At 42.2% G+C, this 25,036-nt stretch overlaps 2 protein-coding genes across 7 annotated transcripts in view; both read right to left on the reverse strand.

The window, feature by feature from the left end:
• The window catches only part of crebbpb (CREB binding protein b), a 32,820-nt gene extending 22,236 nt beyond the window's left edge, over nt 1-10,584 (reverse strand). For 3 of the 5 annotated variants that reach the window (XM_034594249.1, XM_034594248.1, XM_034594245.1), the window contains exon 1: nt 9,685-10,578. In XM_034594249.1, the coding sequence (XP_034450140.1) occupies nt 9,685-9,769 (85 nt within the window). In that variant the 5' untranslated portion in view covers nt 9,770-10,578. Of the gene's footprint in view, nt 1-9,684 lie in introns of all 5 variants that reach the window. The other 2 variants (XM_034594247.1, XM_034594244.1) reach the window with 1 other exon arrangement.
• Nucleotides 10,585-14,257: 3,673 nt separating this feature from the next.
• The window catches only part of LOC117766860 (adenylate cyclase type 9-like), a 31,536-nt gene continuing 20,757 nt past the window's right edge, over nt 14,258-25,036 (reverse strand). For both annotated transcript variants that reach the window (XM_034594251.1, XM_034594250.1), the window contains 9 exons: nt 22,685-22,857; nt 20,518-20,628; nt 19,759-20,015; nt 19,531-19,633; nt 18,222-18,430; nt 17,090-17,249; nt 16,698-16,840; nt 16,442-16,465; nt 14,258-16,046 (listed from right to left, as the gene is read on the reverse strand). In XM_034594251.1, coding sequence (XP_034450142.1) covers nt 14,702-16,046; nt 16,442-16,465; nt 16,698-16,840; nt 17,090-17,249; nt 18,222-18,430; nt 19,531-19,633; nt 19,759-20,015; nt 20,518-20,628; nt 22,685-22,857 — 2,525 coding nt within the window. In that variant the 3' untranslated portion in view covers nt 14,258-14,701. The remainder of the gene's footprint in view (nt 16,047-16,441; nt 16,466-16,697; nt 16,841-17,089; nt 17,250-18,221; nt 18,431-19,530; nt 19,634-19,758; nt 20,016-20,517; nt 20,629-22,684; nt 22,858-25,036) is intronic.

Below are 25,036 nucleotides of genomic sequence, written 5' to 3' on the forward strand. Positions count from 1 at the left end.
CACTTTACAGGAAAATGCACCATGGTCTCTTTGAAATTAAACAAAATGATAAGGGTGTGAAAGCATCCTAAATGTCCAAATGGATGTATTGTTTTCAAAGGTTCAGTGTTGTCATCTGTCGACCACAAAAATGAACAGATTTTCTGACCAGCTATCAATACCAATGTAAACCACGCCTAGTCAGCATTTAAATGTGATAAGTAAGCATACATTTGTATTCAACAATAAGGTTCATGCTAGATCCTGACTGACCGGGCATATAAATCGGACGATATTTACTCGTTCAATGTCATTGAATCGCTGTGACAAGCGCTTCAGGAAAATCGCTATTCACAAACCGTCAAAACAAGCATGTAAACAGTCCGAGTGAGAGTAACGTCTGTTATTTCTGTGTCCCGTACATGTTGTTAAAAAAACTTCCCAACTCATATTGTAACGTATTCAGTGCAAGGCAGATGTTTCTATGGACAGGACTAACATTACATTGAAATAACCGATGTAAACGTGCTGACTGACTGTGTTTTGATCAATGGATCAATCTCTCCTGTCTGTCGTGCAGTTGTCAGATGTGACATTATTATAATGTTGGTTGATAACGGTGGTTAGTATAATCATGTTATTTGATATTGTTTGATATTGTTTCTTGCCCTCTCCCTGTTTTGTCAGGTTACAGAAGATCCAATAGCTGGTTTCTTTCTACTAATTTCACAAAGGTCCCCAGCGATTTGTTATCTTTAATGTGCATATGCACAGATGGCAACAATGCATGTGGACAAAATTACAGTTCAGTGCCTGCTGTAACTCCAAAGCAGTGTGGACTACAAAAAAGTTCAGAGGAACAGCTTTTGCTCTGTAGCTTAGAGCACTCTTGTAGCTGTGCAAAGGAAAAGTAAACATGAAGACTCAACACACACAGAGCATTAATGAAGGTTACAGTCCAAATCACACGTCTGTGCCAAGGTCCTTCACGTGCAGGTGTGAATGTGCCTCAGTGTGTCAGCCAATGAAGATTTTACCAGCACTGCAGCCACACCCCCACACACACCTAGCCCAGTGTTTAGGGCCAGTGGGGTTTTAAGTCTGGAAAAAAATACATTGTGTTCCTCAATGCAATAAGGTGGCAATTCATATTTTGAACATTACAGGCATTTAATGAAATGCCTGTTAGTGCCTAAAGTTAAAGTAACAAGTGTCAGGGTACAGCAACAGACATGGATGGTGCATAGTTGAGGGCAAGCACCTGTGCCTCATCTGAGGGCTATTCAGCAACAAGATCGTGAGCACACATATATGAAAGTAAGAGATTTTGAAGAAAGACTGTTCATATCTGATCTCAACAGCAACAAATAGACATCCCTCCGCCAGTGCTCAAGAACAAGCAATGCCAAGACTAGAGCCGTTTTCAGACATGACCTGCGGGTAAAATCCGGAGAATTGGCTACAGAGTTTAACCCAGAGTTTGCCTTTCATACATGTACAACACAGCCAGAGTCCTCTGCACAGACGCGTTCACAACAGCAGCAAATACTCCGCAACATTCAGGCGAGAGGTGGAGCCGGGTGCAGCCAACAGAGGCAGGAAGTGACATATTAACTCTGCTGCATGGATCACGTGATTTTCTTGACAACAAACACATCAGTGTCGGCTCTTATCACCACAAACACTCTTGACATCTTTGTTGGTGTCTTCTATGTGTGTGTCACCGCTTTTTCACCGGGAGATATTTCTTTTTGTCCGTTTTTTTCTTCTTCATTTTTGCAACTGTCGAGCATTAGAAGCGTCATCATGCCTGACTTAGCATTTTAGAATATGTATCCAAACAATTAACCAAACCCTTTGCATGTTCTACAAACACAATAATATCTAGAGTAATCAAGTGATTCCCATTAATCGTTTTATAGCTAGTTTCATGATTATCTGACAAATGTTTTACCGTTGCTTAATTGTAGTACTCAGTGCAGCTCAATTTGCCTCTCTCACACCATGTCTCTCTCCCACACAAACACAATTACAACTGAGGCATCGGCCATAGTCAGACTCGCCATCCATGAAGTTTTTAGCATCCCCAGTAGGAGGGCAAAGCTCACTTCCACTGTAGTTGTGTACATTCCCACAACATGCATGCAGTACTCATCAGGCAGACCGACCTCAACATAACACCTGCGCTTTCTATGTACCACTTTGTTTGATTCCCATTTACAGAGCCAGGGCTGTGCACAAACACCAAGTCTTTATTTAGCAAACACACACACAGAATAAACACCTAGCAGACAGTGAGGGGATTTTTAATGACACAAAGTGCACTGGATTAAAATCCCTTACTCCACCTTGAAAAGGGAAAGGATAGACTGGAGCCAAAAACCTAGCTGAAGGAGTCATTGCCTTCAGCGTGGTGAGTCTCGTCCAAAGACAGAGTATGATTTGACTTCACTCATTACACAACAAGGATATGATGAACATATCCATATGACAAGCAGTGTCAAAAAGAAGCAGCCACCAACTAGATAATCCCAACACTTGAGTAACACTATTCTCACCTGAAGAGGACACTGCTGCTGCCGGTTGTAATTCGCCCAAAGCCCTTCAGCAGGCATGTGAAAATGTTCAATTACACTCTCCAGTGTAGGAGATAATAACAGGCTATGTAGAGTCCCAGAGTCAGAGAGATGGGATAGAGATGAAAAGCATAAGATTTTGCCCCACTCTCTTTCAATAAAATGGGTCGCTAACCAACGATAGCAGTGTCAAAGGGGCATAAAGATCCAGACGTAGAATTCTAAAGAACCAAACTAAAAATATGGATAAGGTAGTGAAGTGTGCTGCTTCTTGTGAGCAATTCAAGCACAAACACATTAAAAGGTATTCGTACCAAGAGACGACATGTGTGTCAAAGTCTTAAACCACAAAAAACGTGCACTCTGAAAAAATCAGAGTGAGAAAACCAATATTTAGTGCATCTATGAAAGACTGAGAATGAAATGAACTTGTTCGATTATCTGAGTATTTCCTTCATGCATGGTGCCTGATTGTATAACTGAGGGAAGGCTACCTAATGTTTTGCCATTTGCAACAATCAAAAAAGCAAAATTAACGTTGAATGGATGACACAATTTGAATCATACCTTTTACGACATGTCTTTAGGCAAAACGACATGTATCCAAACTCGTTTTTAATGGGACATTTGTTAAAACAAAACAAAAATTCTGATTTGTATTTTGCATGCACTCGTCTGGAAGTATTGAATACTGACATTTCTTCACCATTTTGGTGCATTTGTTGGCGTTAGTGTGAGAAATCTTTGTGAGTAGAAGCCAGTGACGTTCATGTCTCAATACGGCCACGTTTGAATTATTCTTTGCCTTGGATACAATTTATGAGACGATTCAATTTCAAAAACTTCAACATGGCCTCATTGTTCAGCACTGTGTCCGAATGCAGCAAGCATACATTTTGTATTTAGATCTTTTTCATGAGATCAAAATATGTTAGAAGTGCACGTTAGAATTAGTAAAACGTCAAAGAATACCTGCAATTGATAAAATTATCAGAACTAACTTAAGAAAACCCAATTTTTGTTTTTACCACACATTTGATTTGCAGTACATTAGTTAAACCTTTACTATGGTGCTTTATAAGAAAAGTTATAACTACTTCAAGATGTGCTAAATTAGCAGCACACTGCACTCGTAAAGCTGGGGCAGCAGTCATTTGCTGCACCGTGTTTATGTAAACCACAGCCATTCATAGACAATGGCAAGAAAAGAAATTGGGCAAGGCTAGACAATCTTAAAAGCTGAGAACGTTTTTTTATTCAGTTTGCAGACAGATGTAAAATAATTAGCTCAGTGTCGTTCAAGAGGATATAAGCATGCTGCGGATGTGTTAGATATGAAGGGGTAAGGACAGAGGGAGGAATAGATGTACAGAAGGCCACCGGGCAGGGTTGGCTTGTTGGCATCCCGTGCCACCCACTCTTCTCAGCATCTCAATCAGTTCCACCTCAGCTGAGACAATAGCCAGCAGATCTAGCGCATCTTCTGCCAATGCTTTGCCATGCTGGTGAGAGGCATAACATTTTTAACGGTTGACCGTGTTTGAACATGTGCTGATGCTGATGTAGCTGAATAATGCTCACCCAGGGGTTGGCAATCATACACAGGCCAGACAGAGGACGAGGAACCCCCGCTAGGTAAGCAGTAGCATTAGAGAGCGGCTGCCCATTTCTCACCTCTTGCGCTGACACGCCACTCAGGCTTACAAATGACAACAAGCCTGACACTTGCCTGTGGCCACAGGGGCAAACACAGACTGACACCAGACCAGAGGACCATAAAAAACGGAGACATATTAACATAAGCATCAAAGACTAGCTGCTAATCTGTGGCTGTAAGCGACAGCGACTGTGCACTGGATTGGATGTAGCAATGGGAGGTGTCTCTGCTATCTGTCCGACAACCAATAACTTTGTCAATAACAAACATGACTCAGTCAGCCAAACCCAGAAGGGAATATTGTTATAATACTACTTTGCAACACATCTGTGAAAGCCAATACTTGTCATATTGATTTCAATCCAAGTAGAAAATTAATTTTGAAGTTTTATCATCACTGAATCATTAAAGATGAGATTTTAGATTGAATTTATTACAGTGAAATGTTTTGTTTTGAAAACCATCTAAATGAGGTGATTCTTTCTCTTGACACAACTTTTGTTTTTCGAATAAATCTTTTAGTTTAGGATTCAGAATGTGAAATTCAGATTTAAAAATCAGGGGTACCCAGGATAAGTAACCACATTTGGATGAAGTGTCTTGTAGGAGTGTAGTGCAATAACTATGTCATCCATGAAAAAAATATTATGTATTAAATTTGTTTTGAAAATGTAAGTTCTAAACACAGATTTCCAATTCAAAGAAACCAAGTTTTGGATGAAGAAAGATGCACAGTAGAAGAAGGAGCGATGCTGCAAACCAAGAGTTCTTGAGAACAGTAGGGGTGTAACGGTACATTTATCCGAACCAACATTTTTCGGTACGGGCCTTTTGGTTTGGTACTTGATGTACCGAACTGAGTGCAACGAGTCAGCGTGCGGAACTTATTTGTGTGCATGTGGGTCTCAAATTCCGATGGACAACTTTAGCGAAGGACCGGCTGTGCTGTATGCTCGCAGTCATGGTAACCACAGACAAACAGGAGTTTAAAGACCATCCCTCATCACATAAGTCTGCTGTTTGGGAATATTTCAGTTTCGCAGTCAACTATAATAGTGATGGAAGAGGATCGTACAAAAGCCATGTGCCTACATTGCGCAACTGCAAAGTATGTAGCTGGTAGCACGTCGAACATGCCGACTCGTTTGAAACAACATCACCAGAGTGATGTCCCACTAACATTAATGGGATAAGGAAAAAACGTGTTCGGTGTAAACCCAGCTCCCCGCAGCATTTAAACTGCCGCTTGCAAACAATTCAGACTGTGTCAAAGCAATAACAACCGTCATAGGTGTTTCTAATAGCAGCCGATATGGGTCCGTTCTCTGTTGTTAAGAACGCAGGGTTCAAACACATGCTGGAAGTCATCGAGCCACGTTACGAAGTTCCCTCTTGTCCGCATTTCAGCCAGCAAGTCACACCAGCCCTTTATAAACCTCTGTCGCTAGCGTGAGAGTGTTCTCCACAGTGGGAGATATTGTAGGTGCCAGCAGGGCATCAAACCCTTTCTGCAAACAACGTGGACAGGTTTATTACAAAAATAAGGAAAATACATATATTTAATAATAATCATAATTATACAATACCAAAATGGTCACAGTTAATTTTCTACATGTCGCACATTAATGGATATTTATTTTACCATTTAAAATTTGTTTATTTTGTTATTTTACTTTTGTAAAATTGACTTAGGTAAGAAAGACACAGCCATAGTCTGTTCAGTTAAACAGGGTTGAATAAAAATTAATTAAATCTGTTTAATGTTTTCTGTTCCTTGTTTTTACTGTACCGAAAACGTACCGAATCGTGACCTTTAAACCGAGGTACGTACGGAACTGGGATTTTTGTGTCCCGTTGCACCCCTACAGAACACACTCCAAATAAACTCAGAATTAGGGCTTTTTCCAACTCAAGAAAAAAAAACAGTGCTTATCCTCCCATCTGCACCCTGGCACTTAAAATCTTCTCAGTGTACTTAAGACCCTGAGCCGCATCCAGGACTTCAAAGAGAGCAGGAGACACTGGGAAATGTCATACTGAGTGTGTGTGTGTATGTGCGTGCGTGCGTGTACATTGAGATAGAAGGGGCTTGTGGCAGCAGTGGGGGAGGAGGAGGCCCAGTGTCGGGCTGCTTTATTGCCCAGTGAAAGGTCCTGTCAACCTCTGAAAGGATGCACTACCTTGGCTGAAGACCGAGTTCTGTCAAGATGTCTCGATAATGCCGCCATCCGCAGAAAACAAGTCAGACAAAACAAAAAAACTTCTGAGTTGTTTCCGGATAGCAGACACAGATGCTTTGAATCTCCACTTCATTTTGAATTAAGTATCTGTACCAGTCATTATGAACTGTCAGATGACAGTAATGAGGTGCCTGCAGTGGTGAAATCCAACATACAGCTTCACTGAAATGAGACGATGATAGCTTGGTGCTAATGAATGCACAATGAATATCAGCAAAGCTATGTATGTAAGTACATAGCATGTATACAATATGCACACTACGCACATGCATAACTAGAATGGACCCAAAACTGGATGGTTGAAAAGTTCCAAGAATTATTTCATTATTAGGAAGAGTGGAACAGGTTTCAATCAAATATACTCCTGCAGTACATCTAAAAGGGAGTTCAATGAGAAGTGAGGTCTTAAGAAGAGCTGAAATAAATAGTTACTAAATAATAGTGCCAGTTGACATAAAATTTAAAAAGAAAATCTATAAATCATGTTCCTAAATTTTTTAAGCAAAAATGCTCACTTTGTCCATTTCTCCAATGTCTCGTATTTCTTTAGATTTTCTGTTATGTCATTGTAAACTGTAAATTGTCTTTAGGTTTTGGACTGCTGGTAGCACAAAACAAAACCACTGAAAATTCTACCTGGGGCTTGGAAAACTTCTAATAGACATCCTTAATGGTTTCTTACATTTTACAGATGAAATTTTACACAAATAATATTCAGCAATCTAACTAAGAATGAAAATAATGGTTGGTGGCAGCTCTACTCTTAATTAGGGCCCGAGCATTGACGGTTTCCAAGTTGACATCTTTGTTGGCGTCGTCTACATGTATGGCCCGCCCCATCATTCGCTGTGAATTTTTGGCAAAATTTCCTGCTTCATTCTCACATGGGCTCACTCTGACATTTTCTGGACATTTTACAAGGGGGGTGGTAGGAAAACCTACAGAAAATGTCCAGAGCATCTGAACCTGACATTTCAGTTCTCACATACTTCCTCTCTGGAAGATATCAGGAAATTGTCTGGACTTCAGTGCATGGCTGAAGAGCAATGACATGTAGCCACAGTGCCATGTTTATGTCAAGTTATTATAACTTGCATGCAATTCACTTTTACCTCCAACCAGATGGGTGGCAATTCTAAATTCTTGGTGTCTGTCAAACTGGAGACATCTTTGAAAGCATAACATCGTTGTGCTCGACTTTAATCTAGTGATAAGTAATGTGAATGATATGTTGACTCGACTCTCGTTCAACAGAAAAAGACAAAACAGCTCCAAAATACTTCTGGTAAATTCATGTAACTAATAAGGGCTTATATTAGAGCCCCAGTCTTCCCCAAGTGCACCAGTTACATGCCCTGTCAAATTCCTCCTGGTCTGAAGATCTAAAAGACTCTATCCTGGGGAATAAATCAGCTATAAACTAGACTAGTGTCGCACATGCCTCCATCAAGCGCGAACATCCTACACACGATTGTCACGTGGTTACAGTAGAAATATAAAAGAGAAAAGTAGTCTCAAAACTTGAAGGATTTATTTGCCATTAAGCGTAGTGCTAAACAGCAGAGAATCAAATATGAGCAAAATGTGCAATTTTTGGGGGTTAACCGTCAATGTTAAAGAAAATTTCGAAAGAAATCCTGCATCAGCCACTTGATATACAGCAAAATTTCACAGGTTCTTCCCAGGCCACATAGCAGGACTGGTAGATATCAGTTTGCTTAAATTTTTGCATAGTCCACGAGGGAAAACATGTCCTCCTTGGCGGACGGGATGAACCTCATCTCATCGAACAATCCCGCAAATGCCCACACTTCTGTGTCAACTACCAACCACATGCACGAATCAGCGCTTGAACAACACTGGGAAACTTGTGTCTGTGGAGCACGTACAAGTCTTACAGGTGCATTGATGGTGTGATGTGCCATCAACTTTTTATATTAAAGGTTCAGTGTGTAGAATTTAGTGGTGAAGTTGCATGCTGCAGCTGAATACACCTCACCTCACCCTCCCCTCCCAAACATGGATGAGAACCTGTGGGAGCCTTCAGTTGTCATAAAAACTCAAAAGGTGCTTAGTTTGTCCAGTTTGGGCTACTGTAAAAAAAAAAACATGGCAGCCTCCATAAAAGGGACCCACTCCCGATGTAAATATTAAGTATTTAAACATAAAGGACGCATTCTTGGGTAAAGAAAACAACAATTTGTACAATTCAGATGAAACACACTAGAGAAAACGTTACTGGGATTATTTCATATTCAATTTCTGCCAATAGACCTTTAAATAATCACATTATTTGTTATCCATTTAATATGTACACTTGGAAAAAAGGTCATTTTCGTGTTTAACAGTCCAACTCATCCATAATGGAGCAAAGTTGCTCTGCAGGTTGGGCTGGTGAAGAGGAAGACCCTTGGGCTAGTTCCTACTCCTCAGCCTCATCAAGGCAGCAGCTTATCCCAGCTCTGCAGCGATGATATGTACATTTACTAACCAATCATCGGCAGCAGAAAAGCTGGATGTTGGCACAAAACCAATCTTCAACGATAATTCCTCTCATACCTCAACACTGATCATTCAAGCGTTGAACGAAGGATGGTCTGAATCTAACCGGGTGGTGAGGAACATTATCATTCTATCAGACAACAGTGGTCCGTGTGTTTGTGCTGTCAAGTTTCTGCAGTGTCAGTGAGCAAGGCACTAAAACCCAAGCCAACTCCGGGGATGCAGAATGCAGCATTTCCCTATTGCAAACTACGAGTTTCTCTGAGGGATGTCACGATGCTCACTGAATACCAGCTTCGTAAATGTGCAGGTGTCTTGGCGAGAAAGAAAATGAACATAATACTGCCAAACTTTCTAATCACGTTTGAATTGTTTTAACTCTACTTTGAAACCCTGCAAAGACAGAAAAGTTGGGAGCGAACTCCCTGTTGAGCAACTGCAATCTGGACGTGAGGAAGAGGCAGCAAAGTTTGCAGGATTTTAGTTGTTTTTTTTGTGCACTAGACGCAGTTGGTGGTATTTCTTTAGTCACGTGTGGAATTACTCAAACAATCTCACAGGAACTTTATGTACAGTTGCCCAGTGATATTTGCACAGCCCCCAGCGAAGTGGCTGATGAGCAGCTTTTCCTCAAGGTGGATGCGTGCGTCCCCTATCAAGGCAGCCAGAGGATTAAGAACATAGAACCATACGTTGAGCCGAGGATGTCAAACCCGTGTCCCGTCCTTACCTGGGCCGTCCGATCCCGAGAGAGGTGAGTTGAGCTTGGGTCGCTTTGCAGTGGGGGGTCCGACATCCAGCAGATTGTCAGCCATCCTCGTGTTATCGGAGGCGGATGATGATGCAGGGAAATAACAGTCCAACTTTGTGGCTCCTGGAAAACTGGGAACTTTTTCCCCCAACGTTGCTCGAAACAGAGCAATTTTACTGTTGTTCTTTTTTTTTTTCTTCTTTCTTTCCTTTCTTTCTTTCTCTCTTTCTTGACTGACAAGACTGGAGAAACGCTGCCCGGAGAGAAGAGGCTTCAAAAGGAAGGCAACAGCGCCACGCTCCGCCGCCGAAGATCACCCCATGATAATCCAACACCCAACACCCACATAATTATCCTCAACAATCGCGTCCGAAAAATTATTTCGCTTCGAGGACAATAAATAAACGGCGATCATAAAATATCACACGGGGCGTAAGAAAATCCCTTCGCCCGCAGATCGCCGGTTTCGCGTCGGTGCGAAATCATCTTTTTCGCAGTCGAAGCGAGCGGCCATAAAATCGGACCCGGGCTTAAATAAAAAGAGCAAAATTCAAGAAATATTTTCTATGAGCCGGATTATTTTTCTCGTCGCTGTCTCCCGGTAAATACAGCGACTCGCGGCGGAGGGTACGGCGAGAAGCGGCGCTCTCTAAAAGGGAAATCAAATATACAGCGGGCTGTGGAGACGATAAAAAGCCGAGTAATCCTCACATGTTTGCGTCAAATCTCGTCGGCAGAACCAACACGTCGGTTCCCAGCGCGGAAAAAAGCCGTTTCGGGTCCGTCTGAGTGGCTCGGATCGGTTTTTAAAATTAATGCTCCCCCCGAAATCCCGATTCCGAGCCGCGTCAAGATGGCGGCTGTTGATTCCTCCGATACAAAAAAAAAAAAAAAAGTTTTTTTTTTTCTTCCCAGCTAGACTGGGGGGGGAGGGGGCGGGGGGGCGCCGTCGTGTAATGACGTACCGACGTAAACCCGTGTGTCCCACCGTGCGTCACGTGCACGTACGTCAAGTGGCAAATAATAATAAAAAGAAATATAATAGATATATGACAAACAAAAAGTGTAAATAAATTCCCCGTATCACATTCTACTAATAAAAAAAAAACTAAATACAAAATATTCATTTGGATATTATATTGCAATAAGGCCAGCTAATGTAGAATATGTTGGTGAAAGAAGCATTTATTATCACTTTGACGTAGCAATACTGTTACAATGAAGTACTTGAATTTTATTTCTTAAATTTATTTATATTTTTACAAGCAAATACTGTATTTTAACCCCAGCATCTGACAGTTATAGTTTTTTTTTACCTTCAAAATATACAAACATCTGGTCAAATGTGATTCACAGGTATATCAGACTATTAGAGCAGTTGAATTGTCTCCACATTACTCAAAATATAGTTAGAATGATTCAGTAATAAAAAATTATCGAAATAATGATCTAAAAATATAATATGGAATAATATGAGATTCTGTGTGCATAAAAACTACTTTTCATATGTAGAGCAACTTTTTCCTCAATATGATCATACATTTAGAAATATTGTATATACAGGAGTTGAAAGAGAATATGTTAAGTAAAGGTTTTAAATTATCCTCCGAACCTGCACATTACAGCCCCCATCACATTTTATAATACATTTCAAACAGGTGACATTTAATGTAGCTGCTTATGGGTGGAGCTAATTTAGACTGTTTTACGTTATGTTGGGTAAATGATTCTTGTATAAATTTACACATTGTTATTTTAATCTGCAAAAATAACAGCATAAGCAAACGGAGTAAAATAGCATAAAATACATACAGTATACAAAAGGTAAAATCAAGTACAAGTACCTCGATGTTCTTTGAGAACAGGTTCAAGTTCAGCACTGGAAAACATAACTGAATGTAGTGTACAAGCTATAAATTCAACCAGACAACATTTCCCAGCAACTGACTTTATTCAATTTTAACCTTCACTTGCATAACTATTAGCGTGCTATATACAAAATAACATTTCCAGAGAAAGCAACGATTCATTAAAACTTGCCTGTGGGCTGCTGAGACGCTGCCTACCTGCAGACATCTTGCCTAATCTTCTTCATTTGGCCAGTTTGATTTAAAAAGGGAAATCTGTATTGAAGCCTTACTGTCCTAGCGTGTCATACTTTTGAAGATGACAAGGTTCACTAAAATTCCTGCTAAGATTGGAGCATCCCTTCCAAAACACACACAACCACAGTTTTACACACACTCGTACATTTTTACATACATGCAGGCTAACAGCATACACAAATATTATTCCAACATTGTTCAAATTACCCAGTTCTTGAGACTATTTAATACTCTAGTACATGCGCCGATATAAATAATAGAAAATGCTTAGATACTATACAATATAAAGGCATACTGTACATAAAAAATGAGTGCCTTGTGCAAATGTGTTTTAACACTGAATATATAAACGACCTTTCTTGAACGTGCACAACACAACCTGCAAATTAGGAAGGAGATGAGACGTAACATACAGAGAAAGTTCATGAGATGGTCATGACACTCTTTGGCATCAAAGTCCCCCCCCCCCCCCAGTGTCATTCTCCTGGTTCAGAATGTCACTTACATCTCAATAAGCTCGTTTTTGCAATGAATTACGATAATAAGCGATCAAACATGTGAGTTGACATCATTGTCGCAAACAACACTAATCCAGAAAAACATTTTCACATTTTACAAAAACACATTATTCGAATACAGCAAATGATATTACCAAGAATAAAAGAAGAAATTTAGCTTATGCGCCTTACCTGACACTCAAGTATGATGACCTCTATTAAGAACTTACCCTTTATTAAACAAAAACAATTATTATTAGTGTCCCTTTATTGTAGTAAAACAAACAGATTTCGGGCTGGTTCAAGAGTTGTGTGCTCATAAGTGAAAAGAAGCTTATTTTCCCTCATATATCAATGATGTTTAGCTCTTATTATTGCATTTACGTCAACCACTAACCAACACCGGACAAAATAAAACAGTACAAAATGAAACACACAAAGAAATACAACAACTGCAAAAAGGCCAGCTAATGTAAAATATGTTTGGTACATTTACACTGAATTGTATATATGAAGAAAAGGCACAGCTCAAATTTTAAGCACAAAAGTAAACATTCCTGTATAACGTAAGCTTTTTAAGAAATGAAACCAATTCAGAGGTGATAGTTAAAAAAAGAAATGAGTTAAAAAGGCACAAGCTTCCCTAATTTCACACATCGACAACTAATCTAACTATTAGGGTATTAAATGTGAAAAGCGGCATGATGGAAGCGGACAATTTGTTCTATGTTGTTCTGCAGTATTAACCATATTTGCTTTATTATTTAAAAGTGATGATTATGAAAAAGTCATTAAAAAAAACGAGGTTGTTAATGTGCTGTTCAGGATATTCTAATTGTCAAAAATAAGTCACTGAAGTGGATTTCATGGTAGAAACTTTTTTGCCTCTGAGCACACAATCCTTTCTGCTAAAAAACAAATAGAGAGGAGAAGTAACCGCGAGAGATGTGTAGTTTAGTCCGTTTGATTTCCTTAATAATCTAACGCAACAACATGAATTCAGTTAAGTCAAAGAAAAAAAAGAGTAAAAACACCATAGGAAATACATTTGGTGCCTTTGCCTTTACAGTGCTATTACATTAAGTTTCATGCCATTGCGAGACTGAAGCGGCTAATGCACCCAGCTGACTGTGGCCGATACCACCTTTCAAATCATAGAAATTACAGAGAGAGAGAGAGAGAGAGAGAGAGAGAGAGAGACCGAGAGAGAGAGAGACACAGAGAGAGAGAGAGCGAGAGACGGGAGCTTCACAATAAGAGTTCAAGTTTTGTGTCACAACAAAAAACGGAACACATTTAGTTTTGATTTGCAACATTCCACTTTGATTATCCGCGTCTTAAAAGCGCTATCAGCTAACACGCAGTGTAAACCAAAGCAAACCTGGAGCAGGTGTCTTGAATCCATCCAAAGTCACAGCTGAGGGTTCATTAAATACTCATCACCACTACACAACACAACCTGGCTCCCCACCACAGCCTGGATCATGGGGGGGGGGGGGGCACAAATACTGGTAGTAGTGAGTCTCATCTATGGTGCTGTTGTTGCAAGCATGCTGATCAAGAGGAGCTGAGACCTCCGAGGCAATACAAAGATCTTTACCTCAGCAAACACCTGCGTTCCTGAAGTGTTTGTCATCCAGCACCTCTCCTCATTAGACCCTGCATGATCCTGCTACACAAACACCCACTCACACACACTGTCGCCCGTATTGATTGGTCTCTGTAGTGCATCGCATGGTGAGTTTTCTGGCTTCCATGAAGGAACATGGAATCAGGCTCCGCTGCATTTTAGTGCAGATTTTACCAATACATCTCCTGGAGTGATGTTCACACTGTAGCATTTTCCATATGCAAGTCCAGCTTTCTGAGCTCTTTGTTGATAAAAGGCAAAATATCATAGCAAAAACACAGTTGACAAAGTAAAATCGTAACAAAAGCAGAGCATTTTTTTTTCAGAAAAGTTTTCTAATTTACAGTTTTCCCTTTATGCTATTCTTCTCTTACTCAAAAAATGCTTAGTCTACACATTCTTCTATTCTAGAGGCACTTAAAAAGACATATGAAAGAAATAATCCAGATTAAAGGTGTAAAGATAATCAAGTAAGTTATTGGGAGACGATGGCAGATGTAGCAGGCAGGAGAAGATTCAGAGTCAGCCATCACATCCTCCCATTCTCTCTCCGTTCCTGCCCGGCACTCTCTTTGTGGTCTACCCAGCACCCTCCAGTGATGACATCAGCCAATCAGATATTACACCAAAAGCAACGTGCCATCGGGCTGAACCAGAGAAGAAGCCTGTGGATGATTTAACAGTACCAAACATACAGCAATTCTACAAATGCCAACTGGCAGGAACAAGAGCTTAAAGGGTAGATGATTTACTGTAGCAAATTCTTAAAGTCTGGTCAACTCTCCGGCCTTACGCTCATCCTCGTATTGGTGCTGCTTGACGTCTTTCAAGGACTTGGTTGAAGTTTGTGGTTTATTCTGCTGGACACAGGATGAGACGTTGAGCTGTGAGTTGTTTGCAGATGGAGGAGGAGGTCCATCTAGATTGGTAACGGGTATAGACGTCAGGCCACTGTGAGACAGAGATCTTCTGGCGTGAGAGATCTCAGTAGAGGGGCGTCGCTCGCGGCTGTCCGCCTCTTTCTCATGAATAAACCCTGTGGTAGTAGAGGAACCGCTGCTGCCACTGGGTACAATAGTGTTGGTACTGCATGCCGTTGTGGGGACCATGCTGGCAATTTCATCGGTGGGCGAGCGCCCGATGCTACCATCTACTTGTACCCGGATCTCTGGTGAAACTGAGAGTTGATACTGGGGCACAGGGCCACTGTCACTGCTCTTAGGGTAAAGGAAGGTCTTCATCTGACCTTTGCCTTTGACATTTACTGTGCCTCGGTAATCAAACTCATAATCCATGCCACTGAGCACACAGTAGCTCTCCTCGCTGACCTGGACGCGACACTCCACACCTGTTGTATCCATGCGACTGGCGATGTTGACCGTGTCGCCCCAGATGTCGTAGAGAAGCTTAGTGGTGCCAATCACCCCCGCTGTTAGAGGGCCATGGTTGAATCCAATGCGGAGCTTGAAGCCAAATCCCAGCATGTTCTTGTTGAAGTCATCCACTACGTGCATCATTTCCAGGGCAAATTCAAAAAGAGCACGGAGGTGGGCGTGAGGATGCGGCGCATCTGCACACTGCTGCGCATTGAGACCGGCCGCTGCCATGTACGTAGCCCCGATGGTCTTGATCTTTTCGATGTTACTGAAGACAGGCTTCCGTAACAGCTCGTCAAAGTCACCGATTAGTTCGTTGAGGACACGGTAGCACTCCTTGCCTCCCTCGTAGCTTTCCTCATAAAACTCACTGAAGTTAACAATGCTGGCAAATATAACGCCCACATTGTCGTGGTTCTTTGAGTAGCTCTGGGTGACCTTTAGCTGCTCGGCCACATGGATGGGGATGATATTGCGAAGCAGCCAGTCGGCCTGGTCCCTCATGTTCTGGATCTTGATGCGGTGCTGATCAGCTTCCACGTTGCCATGGTAATGCAGCCTGTGACTGACCTCAAATTCACGGTTGAGGAACCAGACCAGGAGAAGAAGAAGAAAAAAGGCCACGCAGGCCTCAGGGCCCAGCAGGTCCTGTGGGTTGAGCTGTGGGTCAGGGTCTACTGGGCTGTCAGACATGACAGTTGAGCTGTTACTGTTGTTGTTCTGTCTATCAGACCTAGTGGAGAGCGCCAGACAGACATAATAAAGGGGGATAGAAATACAGGAATTATGGCTGAATCTAAACATTCACAAGATCAGAACATTTTAGCATAAGTTACCTGCACCTCACCAAAACCAATCAGGCAAGAATTTATCTCAAAAGTAAACTGGGAGAACCCCAGAGGCTTGGAGCTTGGGACACCAACCATAAACGGCAACATTCCTATTTTGGTTAAGGTCCTTCTTCTCTTTTCACATTTTACTATCTTTTGTTTATCTTTTTCTTATCTCTTTCAGTATTTTAATTAAAAGATTGATTGATATCAAAGACACAATGTATTTAATCAAAGCATAATGCAAAAATGGCCTTTGCTTTATTACAGTGAAAACAGTAATAATAATCGTGCTTACCAGTAAAACAGACTCTTGGCAACACTGGAAGAGATGAAGCACAAAAGACACTAATCAATGCAAGAAGTGCATCCAGACATCCCACACAATCTGGTGTATATTGTGCTCTTGGCTTTAGATTTCAATGAGGGAGCCAGTATCATCCCTTTGTCACAATTCTTCAACACATTATTTAATTATTATTCATAATTCTTTGGACAATAAATTGTGTTGTTAAATTTCATTCATGTCTTTACAATGAACAGGCATGTTGTACCTGCAGGGGGAGCTGAACAGCAAGACAAGCAGACCCAGTCCCACCAATGTCGCCAGAGTTGATCGCATCCAGTAGCTGAGCTGGCAGAAGTTACAGTACTGAACGATGGCTATGATGACAGAACAGCAGACGAACATGGTGAACTGGGGAAAGCAGAGAGCAATATTCATTAGTCAGAAAACCCCAGCAGAGTAAAGATGATCACATACTAGATTATACTGTATAACTAAAAGACATACATTGAATATAATATATATATATATAATATGATAACTCAGTGATGGAAATTTTACTGGTAGCCCTGCAGGTAAGATGCTTTACTGGTCAGAAGCAGCCAAACAGAAATACCAGTAATTCACACCATTTCAGAACAGAAAAGACAGAGGCTCAACCTGGATGGAGTGATGCATGTCACAGGTGATGTGGGAGAAGACGGCCACAGCCGGCGCGGACACCAGGACAGCTCCTATAAAGTGACGAGCTATCCAGCCTGAGAACGCACTCATCAGCACCTGAGTGCAGTGCAGCGTACTGTCAAGGTAGAAAGCCATACTGGGGAGGAAAAACAGATAACTAAAGGTTATTGATGGATTAGAAATGTAAACAAAAAGTTTGTTTGATACCCGAGTGTCCTGGTTGACCCTAGGCTCACGCTACCTCGGAAAATAAGGTGATTCCTGGCGGGATTGTCTCTACAGCTTAGTTTGTACAAAGCTTCCAAGTATGTGACTCAAAGAAAGGGTCAGAATACTAGACTTATTAATCATAGAGATAAAAGTGGATCATGGCACCAAATCAGCAGAATACACTTTTTAGTTTTTAAATGTGTCCTGACCTTTTTGCTCCAGATGTAATCGTGATATTACTATTGCCAGCCTGAGGTTTCCCTTCTAAACAAATAAGTATCTGTGCCAACATTTTCCTCAACTGTTTCTCCCCACATCCATCTTTCTCATTTAGAGGTAAACACACGATCCGCCCCTCAACAATATGCAATGATCATCGCAAACATAAAAACAACTTCCCAATTTCTGATGATTTCAAGCAGGTAAAGATAATCCAGTTAGTTTGCCAACAGATAACAACTTTGAAGATCATCTATCCTGTGTTTCAGGGCTGAATCTGTTCTCATCTGGCAGAAGAAATACGCTTAAAACGTTGTTTCGTTTAAAATAAAATATCAAATAAAATTGAATCATATACTTATATATTATAATACATCATATATTTTGGATATCTGGCATTCCTCCATACAGTTCCTAAGCATTCATTCTTGTATATAAAGTCATAGACATGTTGGTATCAGGTGTGACACAGACTGCAGTTTGTTCAGTTTACTAAAAGTCAAATTGAGGTATGTTGTGAGTTTGCCTTTAAATTCAATAATTACTGCAAAACAAAATACTCAAAGCATAGAACTGGAAAAAGAAAGATTCGCTGTTACATGCAACAACATTTTATAATTCTTACGAGCTGGATCTGGCCCATGGGTCACTACTCTAACGCCTCTGTATTCAGTCTCACCGTATAGAAAACAGCAGAGCCAGAGTCTCCAGCAGGGTGGCAACAGCGGTCAGAGAGACTGCTGGCGTGGACAGACTCTGCTGGGTGACAAGCGTCCGGAGGAAACAAGCCAGCGAGAGAGCCAGAAACACTGAGCAGCACAGCAGCATGTCCAGGAAAGAACTGAATGTCGGGCTGGCAAAAGTCTGCACGGCTGCTTGAGTCTCGACCTGGGGGAGAGAGAGAGAGGGGGAGGGATAAAACAGAGAGGAAGATGGATATTGATGAACATACGTGTAAGTCGCAATTATGAATAGATAGAAAGTACTGCAGCTGCAAAAATGTGTTGCTGGAAAAAGTCTCTCAAACTTTGTATCAATTGAACTAAAGTAAAATCTATACCTACTCCTACATCAGTGACTGGGATAAGAGACTCAACGACGTAGCAACAGTTGCAGCCATGAGACTGATTAATGCACTTGACCAGCAGAGGGCATCACAACCTAACATTAAACTGGTATGAAAGTCCTGCAGTGATTTCTCTTTGCCGCAGTCTTGACCGGTCTGGTCATGATAAGGCAGTCCTTACAGCTTTCCCAGACAAGAGCCAGACACCCAGTAAAGCACAAACAGGCAGAAAGACAAACTCACACAAATACAAGCAGATAAGTTCACAGGTGGGATCGGAAGAGGACGTTGGTTTGAAAAATTAGAATTCCCTCATTATCCACTCACCACAATGCCGATGGAAGGGGTGGGTGAAGTGTTTGAGTCCACAAAACACTTCTGGAGTTTCAGGGGTAAACAGTGTTGCAGCCAAATCCAATACAATTAAGGTAACTGGTGAACAATTCTTCGAACTTGGTGTCATCCAAGTGTCCGTAAACCCCGGCATTCAAATTCAACTCTAACGATGTCAATTACACCAAGTTTTTAGCCTAAATGTCCGGTACCGCAACTAGCGATGCTACAGCGCTCCCTTGGGCGAGAGCTTATGTGCAATGTGAACGTGAACGTGGCTCCAAACGAGGACTGTAAAAGACATTTAGACTATAAACACATGGTGTGAATGACATCATTTCGAGTGGAATCTGAATGTTGGGGCTTATGGACACTTGGATGACACCACAGGAGCAGTATGGAGGCATTTTATGTATTTTTCTGTTGTTTTTATACATTTGAAGAATCGGTCACCAGTTACTTCAATTGTATTGTCATCAATTATCATTTCGGTGAACTATCCCTTTAAGCTCACATTAGAGATAAAATAAACAGACAAAAGTATATATCCACACAGAAACATAGCTCACACATATAAACACACACACACCTCCTCCTGGTAGCTCATCCGGTAAGCAGACTCCAGGCTCCTCTCCAGGAAGGTGAGGCTCAGCTTGTTTATCGGAGGTCTGTAGAAATAGTCCTTCATGAGGCTGTCACAGGAAATAAGGAAAGTCAATAGAAATGATGTAGAGTTAGTTAATCAAATCACATTAACCACTGAGATTAAATATTCTGAGTGATTTGGTTAACACATGCATTCTTATGTCACTCTCACCTGTCCTCTTTGATGACGTCCACAAAGTGGGCGTCGCTCCTCTCCCTGAAGTTCTTGGAGCGCAGAGGGATGAGGGCCGAGTGGTCCATGCCCATGGTCCCTCCACTCCACGTCTTCTTCTCCTTCTCCTGCAGCATCTCACACAGCGATGTTTGGCTGTTGTTCAGGGCCTCCAGTCGAGGGCTGAGGAGGCCGTTCAGAGCCTTGGGGTTGCGTCTTGCAGAGACCACCGGGGAACCCTTCAGCTGTGAGGCTTCCTGAGGGGAAAAGAGGGGAGAGAGAAGTGATCAATTTGCAAACTAGATATGCCGCCCTGTGGTTGTGAGCCTCCGCCAACCAGTGTAGTTTCAGATGCATATGAGGTCCCCGTGACCTTTCACCTCTGAACTCTAATAAATTAATATGACGAGTGACAACCGGTCAAATTTTGAAGAAATTCCCTACAGGCAGACTTGACATATGTTTTGTGAGGCCACTGTGACTTTGACCTTTGAACTTCAAGTAGTTCACACTCGAGTCCAACTGAATATTTGTGCCACATTTGAAGAAATTCCCTCAAGGCGGATATATCGTGTTATACAGAACAAACCAATTGAAATGCACGTATCTGTTAATATTTGAGGGAAAAATAATGAAATGAAATATACTATACCAGACAGATAGCAACAGACTATTTTCAAACTAAAAAGAAAATTTTACATTTTACATAGACAGCCTAAAGTCTCATCTGTTTGGTTCAGGTAACTACATCAGGCTAACCTTGCTACTGTTGGTCTTGTTGTCGTCATTGCAGCCATTGAGCACCGGCCCTTCCTCCAAATCCTGCTCCTCCGCTGGTATCGGGACCACAATGCAGGACAGACAGGGAGACTGGAGGGTGGGTGGGTGGGGAGGGGGGGCAGTATGGGAGGGAGACACAGCATATGGGAAGAAGAAGAATAAAGAGAATTAATAAACTGAGAGATACAGATCAAGGAGAGCGTACGAGCAGAGGAGAAACATGAAAAGATGCCAGTCTTAGGGGGGGATGACAAGAGTAAGATAGAGAGTAAACAAGAGGTGTAGAGGTGGTCCACAAAGGCTCAAGGTCTCCATTTTCATCCCACTCGTCCTCTTCGAACAGAATGGAAAGTGTGTGTGTGTGTGACTGAAACGTGGAGCACAATATAATACGCAGAGATAGCACCCACCGTGTACCTATATGCTATATTTAACTTGCAAACACTCATTGCCACACCTGCCCTATAAATCCTTTCACACAGTCAAATGTCATCGAGATCTTTCTTTTGAAGATGTCTGAATGCGATCGTGCAGTGGGCGGCGTATATCTGCATTCGTGTAAGAGCCGGGGCATGAGATGAAAAGCTGGAGACGCAGAAGTCATCAGTCGTAGGCAGGAAGGCTTCCCAGTCTCTCTGCTTGAGTTGGCTCATTACCGTACCCAGGACCCCCACTGATCCTCCTGCCTCCCACCCTCTTCCTACTCCTTCTTAGACCAGCTACCAACCCCCCCCCGTCCACCTGCCCTGGCGGAGACATGAAAAATCTTTGCAGGGATCAATGGGTGGGTGGGGGGGCACATGTATACAGAGAAACGAGGTTTAATTGGGGTGATTATAAGGTACAGAGGTTCATGGTTTTGAGGATAATTATAAGCGAATAATTTGTTGCACAGTTTTGAGTTCGTGACCTAGTGGTACAATTTAAAAGCCAATGTGGAAATTTCCCTTGAAGGCAGAGCTAAGGAGGATGTAATGGATGGACGTGTTCTGAGCTGATGAGCACTCAGGGTCAGTTATGATGTAGACGGCCTGCAGAACAGCACTTTTCGCTGCCTAATTGATAAGATCTCTATTTTTATGCATGTAAAAGGTCTAAGTCCTTCTCTCCCACAGAGAGCAGCGAGGTAGAGTTAGAGACAAATAATGCAAATTGTGAACATTACAGCATGTAAAACTATTCCGGTAGATCCTCAGATTTACATTTCTAGAGCAATGCCCATTGGAATGGGCTGTTTCCTGGGCCTGTGGTGATGCTGGTCGCAGCTTCTCTTTCTGAAACATAAAAGTGACCGCAGTAGTTGAGCTGCTGCAAGTAAAGACCTGCTGCAGAACCCCGAAGCCACTGCTGCAGCACAAAGAGCTGTTCATCCGTTCATTCAAAAATCAGCGAAGCTCAACTCAGTACGCAGAAGTACCGAACTGGAGAATCAGTTGCCGTTGTCATTAACACACCGATGTTGTGATCAACAAAGTCACTTATGTTGATGAGTCCCTTATGTTAATTCAAACTTGATTCATATTGAACATATCACATTTCCAGATCGCACTAAATTCAACACTTCACTTGCTTGGGCCCTTTACAATACAAATGCCTAACGTGAAGGCGATAAGATGAACAGTTCCCGAGATATGAAATGATACAGACAACATTCAGTGGAATTAGTATTTACATAATCCTGTAAATGGGCACTTCACTAAGGATTCAATGAGGACTGAGGCACTACATAAATGACATATGTATGAGCGTGTACGAGTGCATGCATACAGGTGCACTAAAAAATGAAGAGGCAAATCAACAAAGATAATTATGCATGGTTCCCAGGGTTAAATCATGCAAGTGTGTGGAATGGACATAAAAATTCAGATGCATGGTAATAACATGAATGACAGCTTTTCTTTTTCCTTTTTCATATCCTCGACATGACACAAAAAGAAGCTCAAAACAGGACATATTTCAGCTCCTGATACACCCACATACACAAAGTGCAAAATGATGAACATCAATAACGCTGCAGCAGAACATGCCGCCCAGTGTTCGTCCTTAGGAAATATAGATGTGCAATGAAAAATGATTCAAGAAATGTACTCCTCAACACACAAGGCTGATGTTTCAAATGATTTTCTCAGAGATGGCGTGCACTCACCTTGGCTCTGTCAGGGTCCACGGCGCAGGGCGAAGGGGCTCCATCAGGAGTGTGCACTCTGGGCATGGGACACCATGGATCTGCAATCTCCGGTCCAGCCAACCCCGACTGGGAGCAGTTACAGTGAGAGTTCGCCTCTATCTTCCTGGCAGAGACCAGATAGGTCTTCAGGCCTGGAGAGAGAGCCAGGGACAGATGGAGAGAGAGGGAAGGATGTCAGCGACAGATCAGCTCTTGGTTCTTGATTAGTTGGAACAGGTTGGAACAGGTTAGTCATCCCTGTGTGGATGAGGGTTTGATGGTTGTGGAGTTGTTTTAGGATTCAGCAGAGGCAGAGTACCCAGCAGGATGAAATCCCTCAGTGAATTATATAAGCAGGTACAGGCATAAAACCAGAATCAAGAGAGAAAGAGAGAAAAGCATTGAATATCAATTTCTCCCACTTGAAAAACCCAAGGTCATACACCACTCATCCTTGTTTCCATATACATATACAGCACATAAACATGATATGTGGTGCATTTGCTCTTATTTAAAAATCACGCACATGAGCCAGAGAAATATGGGGGAGGCTTAAAAAGAGGCGTCCACCAAGACATGAAAATAAACTTCTCTTTTGAAAGTTTGTACTTCTGCACCCTTCTCATCACAGCGACTATTTCTGAACTGAAGTACAACCCCCCCCCCCCCCCACACACACACACACACACCTTCTTCATGTATTAATATGACTATTTCATGTGTCATACAGGTTGATGTGCAGCTTTGTGCTGGGTTCATGCAATCCAGTGACCATGAGACAGTTGCAGCTTCCAGACAAAACAAGCCAAGGCCAAATATTTGAACACCTGCTACCTCCCTCGTCTATCAACGTGTTATCATTCTGTTGCTTACAAGTGTGTGCGCATCCGTGTTTTTTGCAACAAAATAACGTTTTTGAATTTACCAATCCGTGGTGACTATTTTTAAATTGTCTGATGGCTTAACTGATCGTATTCTCCATGCCTCGCTGAGTGTGCATGACTGTGCATTTAATCTCTAAAAACACTGTAAGATTTCTTTTTACTCAACAGCCGAGAGGAGGACGAGGGCACAGGATGTTCCCACTGAGCAATTTTCTTCACGACTGCACACATGTGGCTTACTTCCTTCCAGACACAGAAAAGGAGAGATTGGCCGATAGAGAGAAGGCTGATACACCTCGAGTGTTCAACATCATAAAACCTGGCTAGTCGGCTCAGTTCAAAGCGTGGAAGTGAATCCCCACCTTTCCTCGTCTGCAGCGATGCACCGTGACAAGCCACGGCCGCAGGTATCTGTGTGCATGTGTGTGTTTGTCAGTGGCACAGGTAAGCACCTGTGACTGTGTGCTTAGCCATATAATTCAACTGTCGGTGAAGCCACCGCCTCGGGCTCTGAGCATTGTCCGCCCTAAGTATTTCAGACAGGCCTGCCACTGCCTCCCCTCTGCTGAGCCACTCCTGGGGGTGCACTCTCTGACACACACACACACACACACACACACATAAAACAAGGGCACACGCTCTCTTTTGCAATCATACATTTTCACAAACAAATCTTATTGGACAAATACTGAGAAAATCCGCTGGAGAAGAAGATGAAAAGAAGTAAGATGGTAAGATGCATGCAAAGAGACAGATGTAAACACAGGGCTTGCAAAAAGAACAGTTGCGCCAACCACCCACGCACCCAGTTAAACACATCAACACACAGCAAGCGGTGGTGCAGCCTTAGCTGGATCGATAGCCAGGAGGACTATGGGAAACGACGGCGGTAAAACAAAGGAACAACAAACTAATTCCCTGCACCAGTGATGCAGAATGGCACAGCGGACGAGGCAGCAGGAGACTGCAGAGTAGCTCCTGACTGCCTTTAAGAAAAGGAATTTTGAGAGTGTGACTGAAACTGACTGTCAAAGATGGATCCAGAGAGACAAACACGCACGCACGCACGCACACACGCACACACAGCGTTGATGTGATTTCATTAGTGTGCTAATCAAATCCTTCCCTGCCTCCCACCATGACACACACCGATTTCTGCTCCTGCTCACGGCTGAACGAGGTTATTTTTTTCTCCCCCTTCCTGCTCTGTTTCTCTTCTCTTCCTCCATCTTTACCTTAAATTCTCTAATGTGAAATTGACAACCCCATGACACACAATGTTCTCTCAACTTGCAAAAGTGCCACAGGTAGAGATATATTTAAATAATGTATGTCAAGCAGCAGAAAGCTGTCAAATGATGCCTCATTTTCACCATGACTGTGGGTGGAGATTTGCATAGGTCTGTATTCTTATCCGTTTCACAAGCCCGACTGAGAACATTTGAGT

This window comes from Hippoglossus hippoglossus, chromosome 8 (assembly GCF_009819705.1).
Source record: "Hippoglossus hippoglossus isolate fHipHip1 chromosome 8, fHipHip1.pri, whole genome shotgun sequence".
NCBI classification, from domain to species: domain Eukaryota; kingdom Metazoa; phylum Chordata; class Actinopteri; order Pleuronectiformes; family Pleuronectidae; genus Hippoglossus; species Hippoglossus hippoglossus.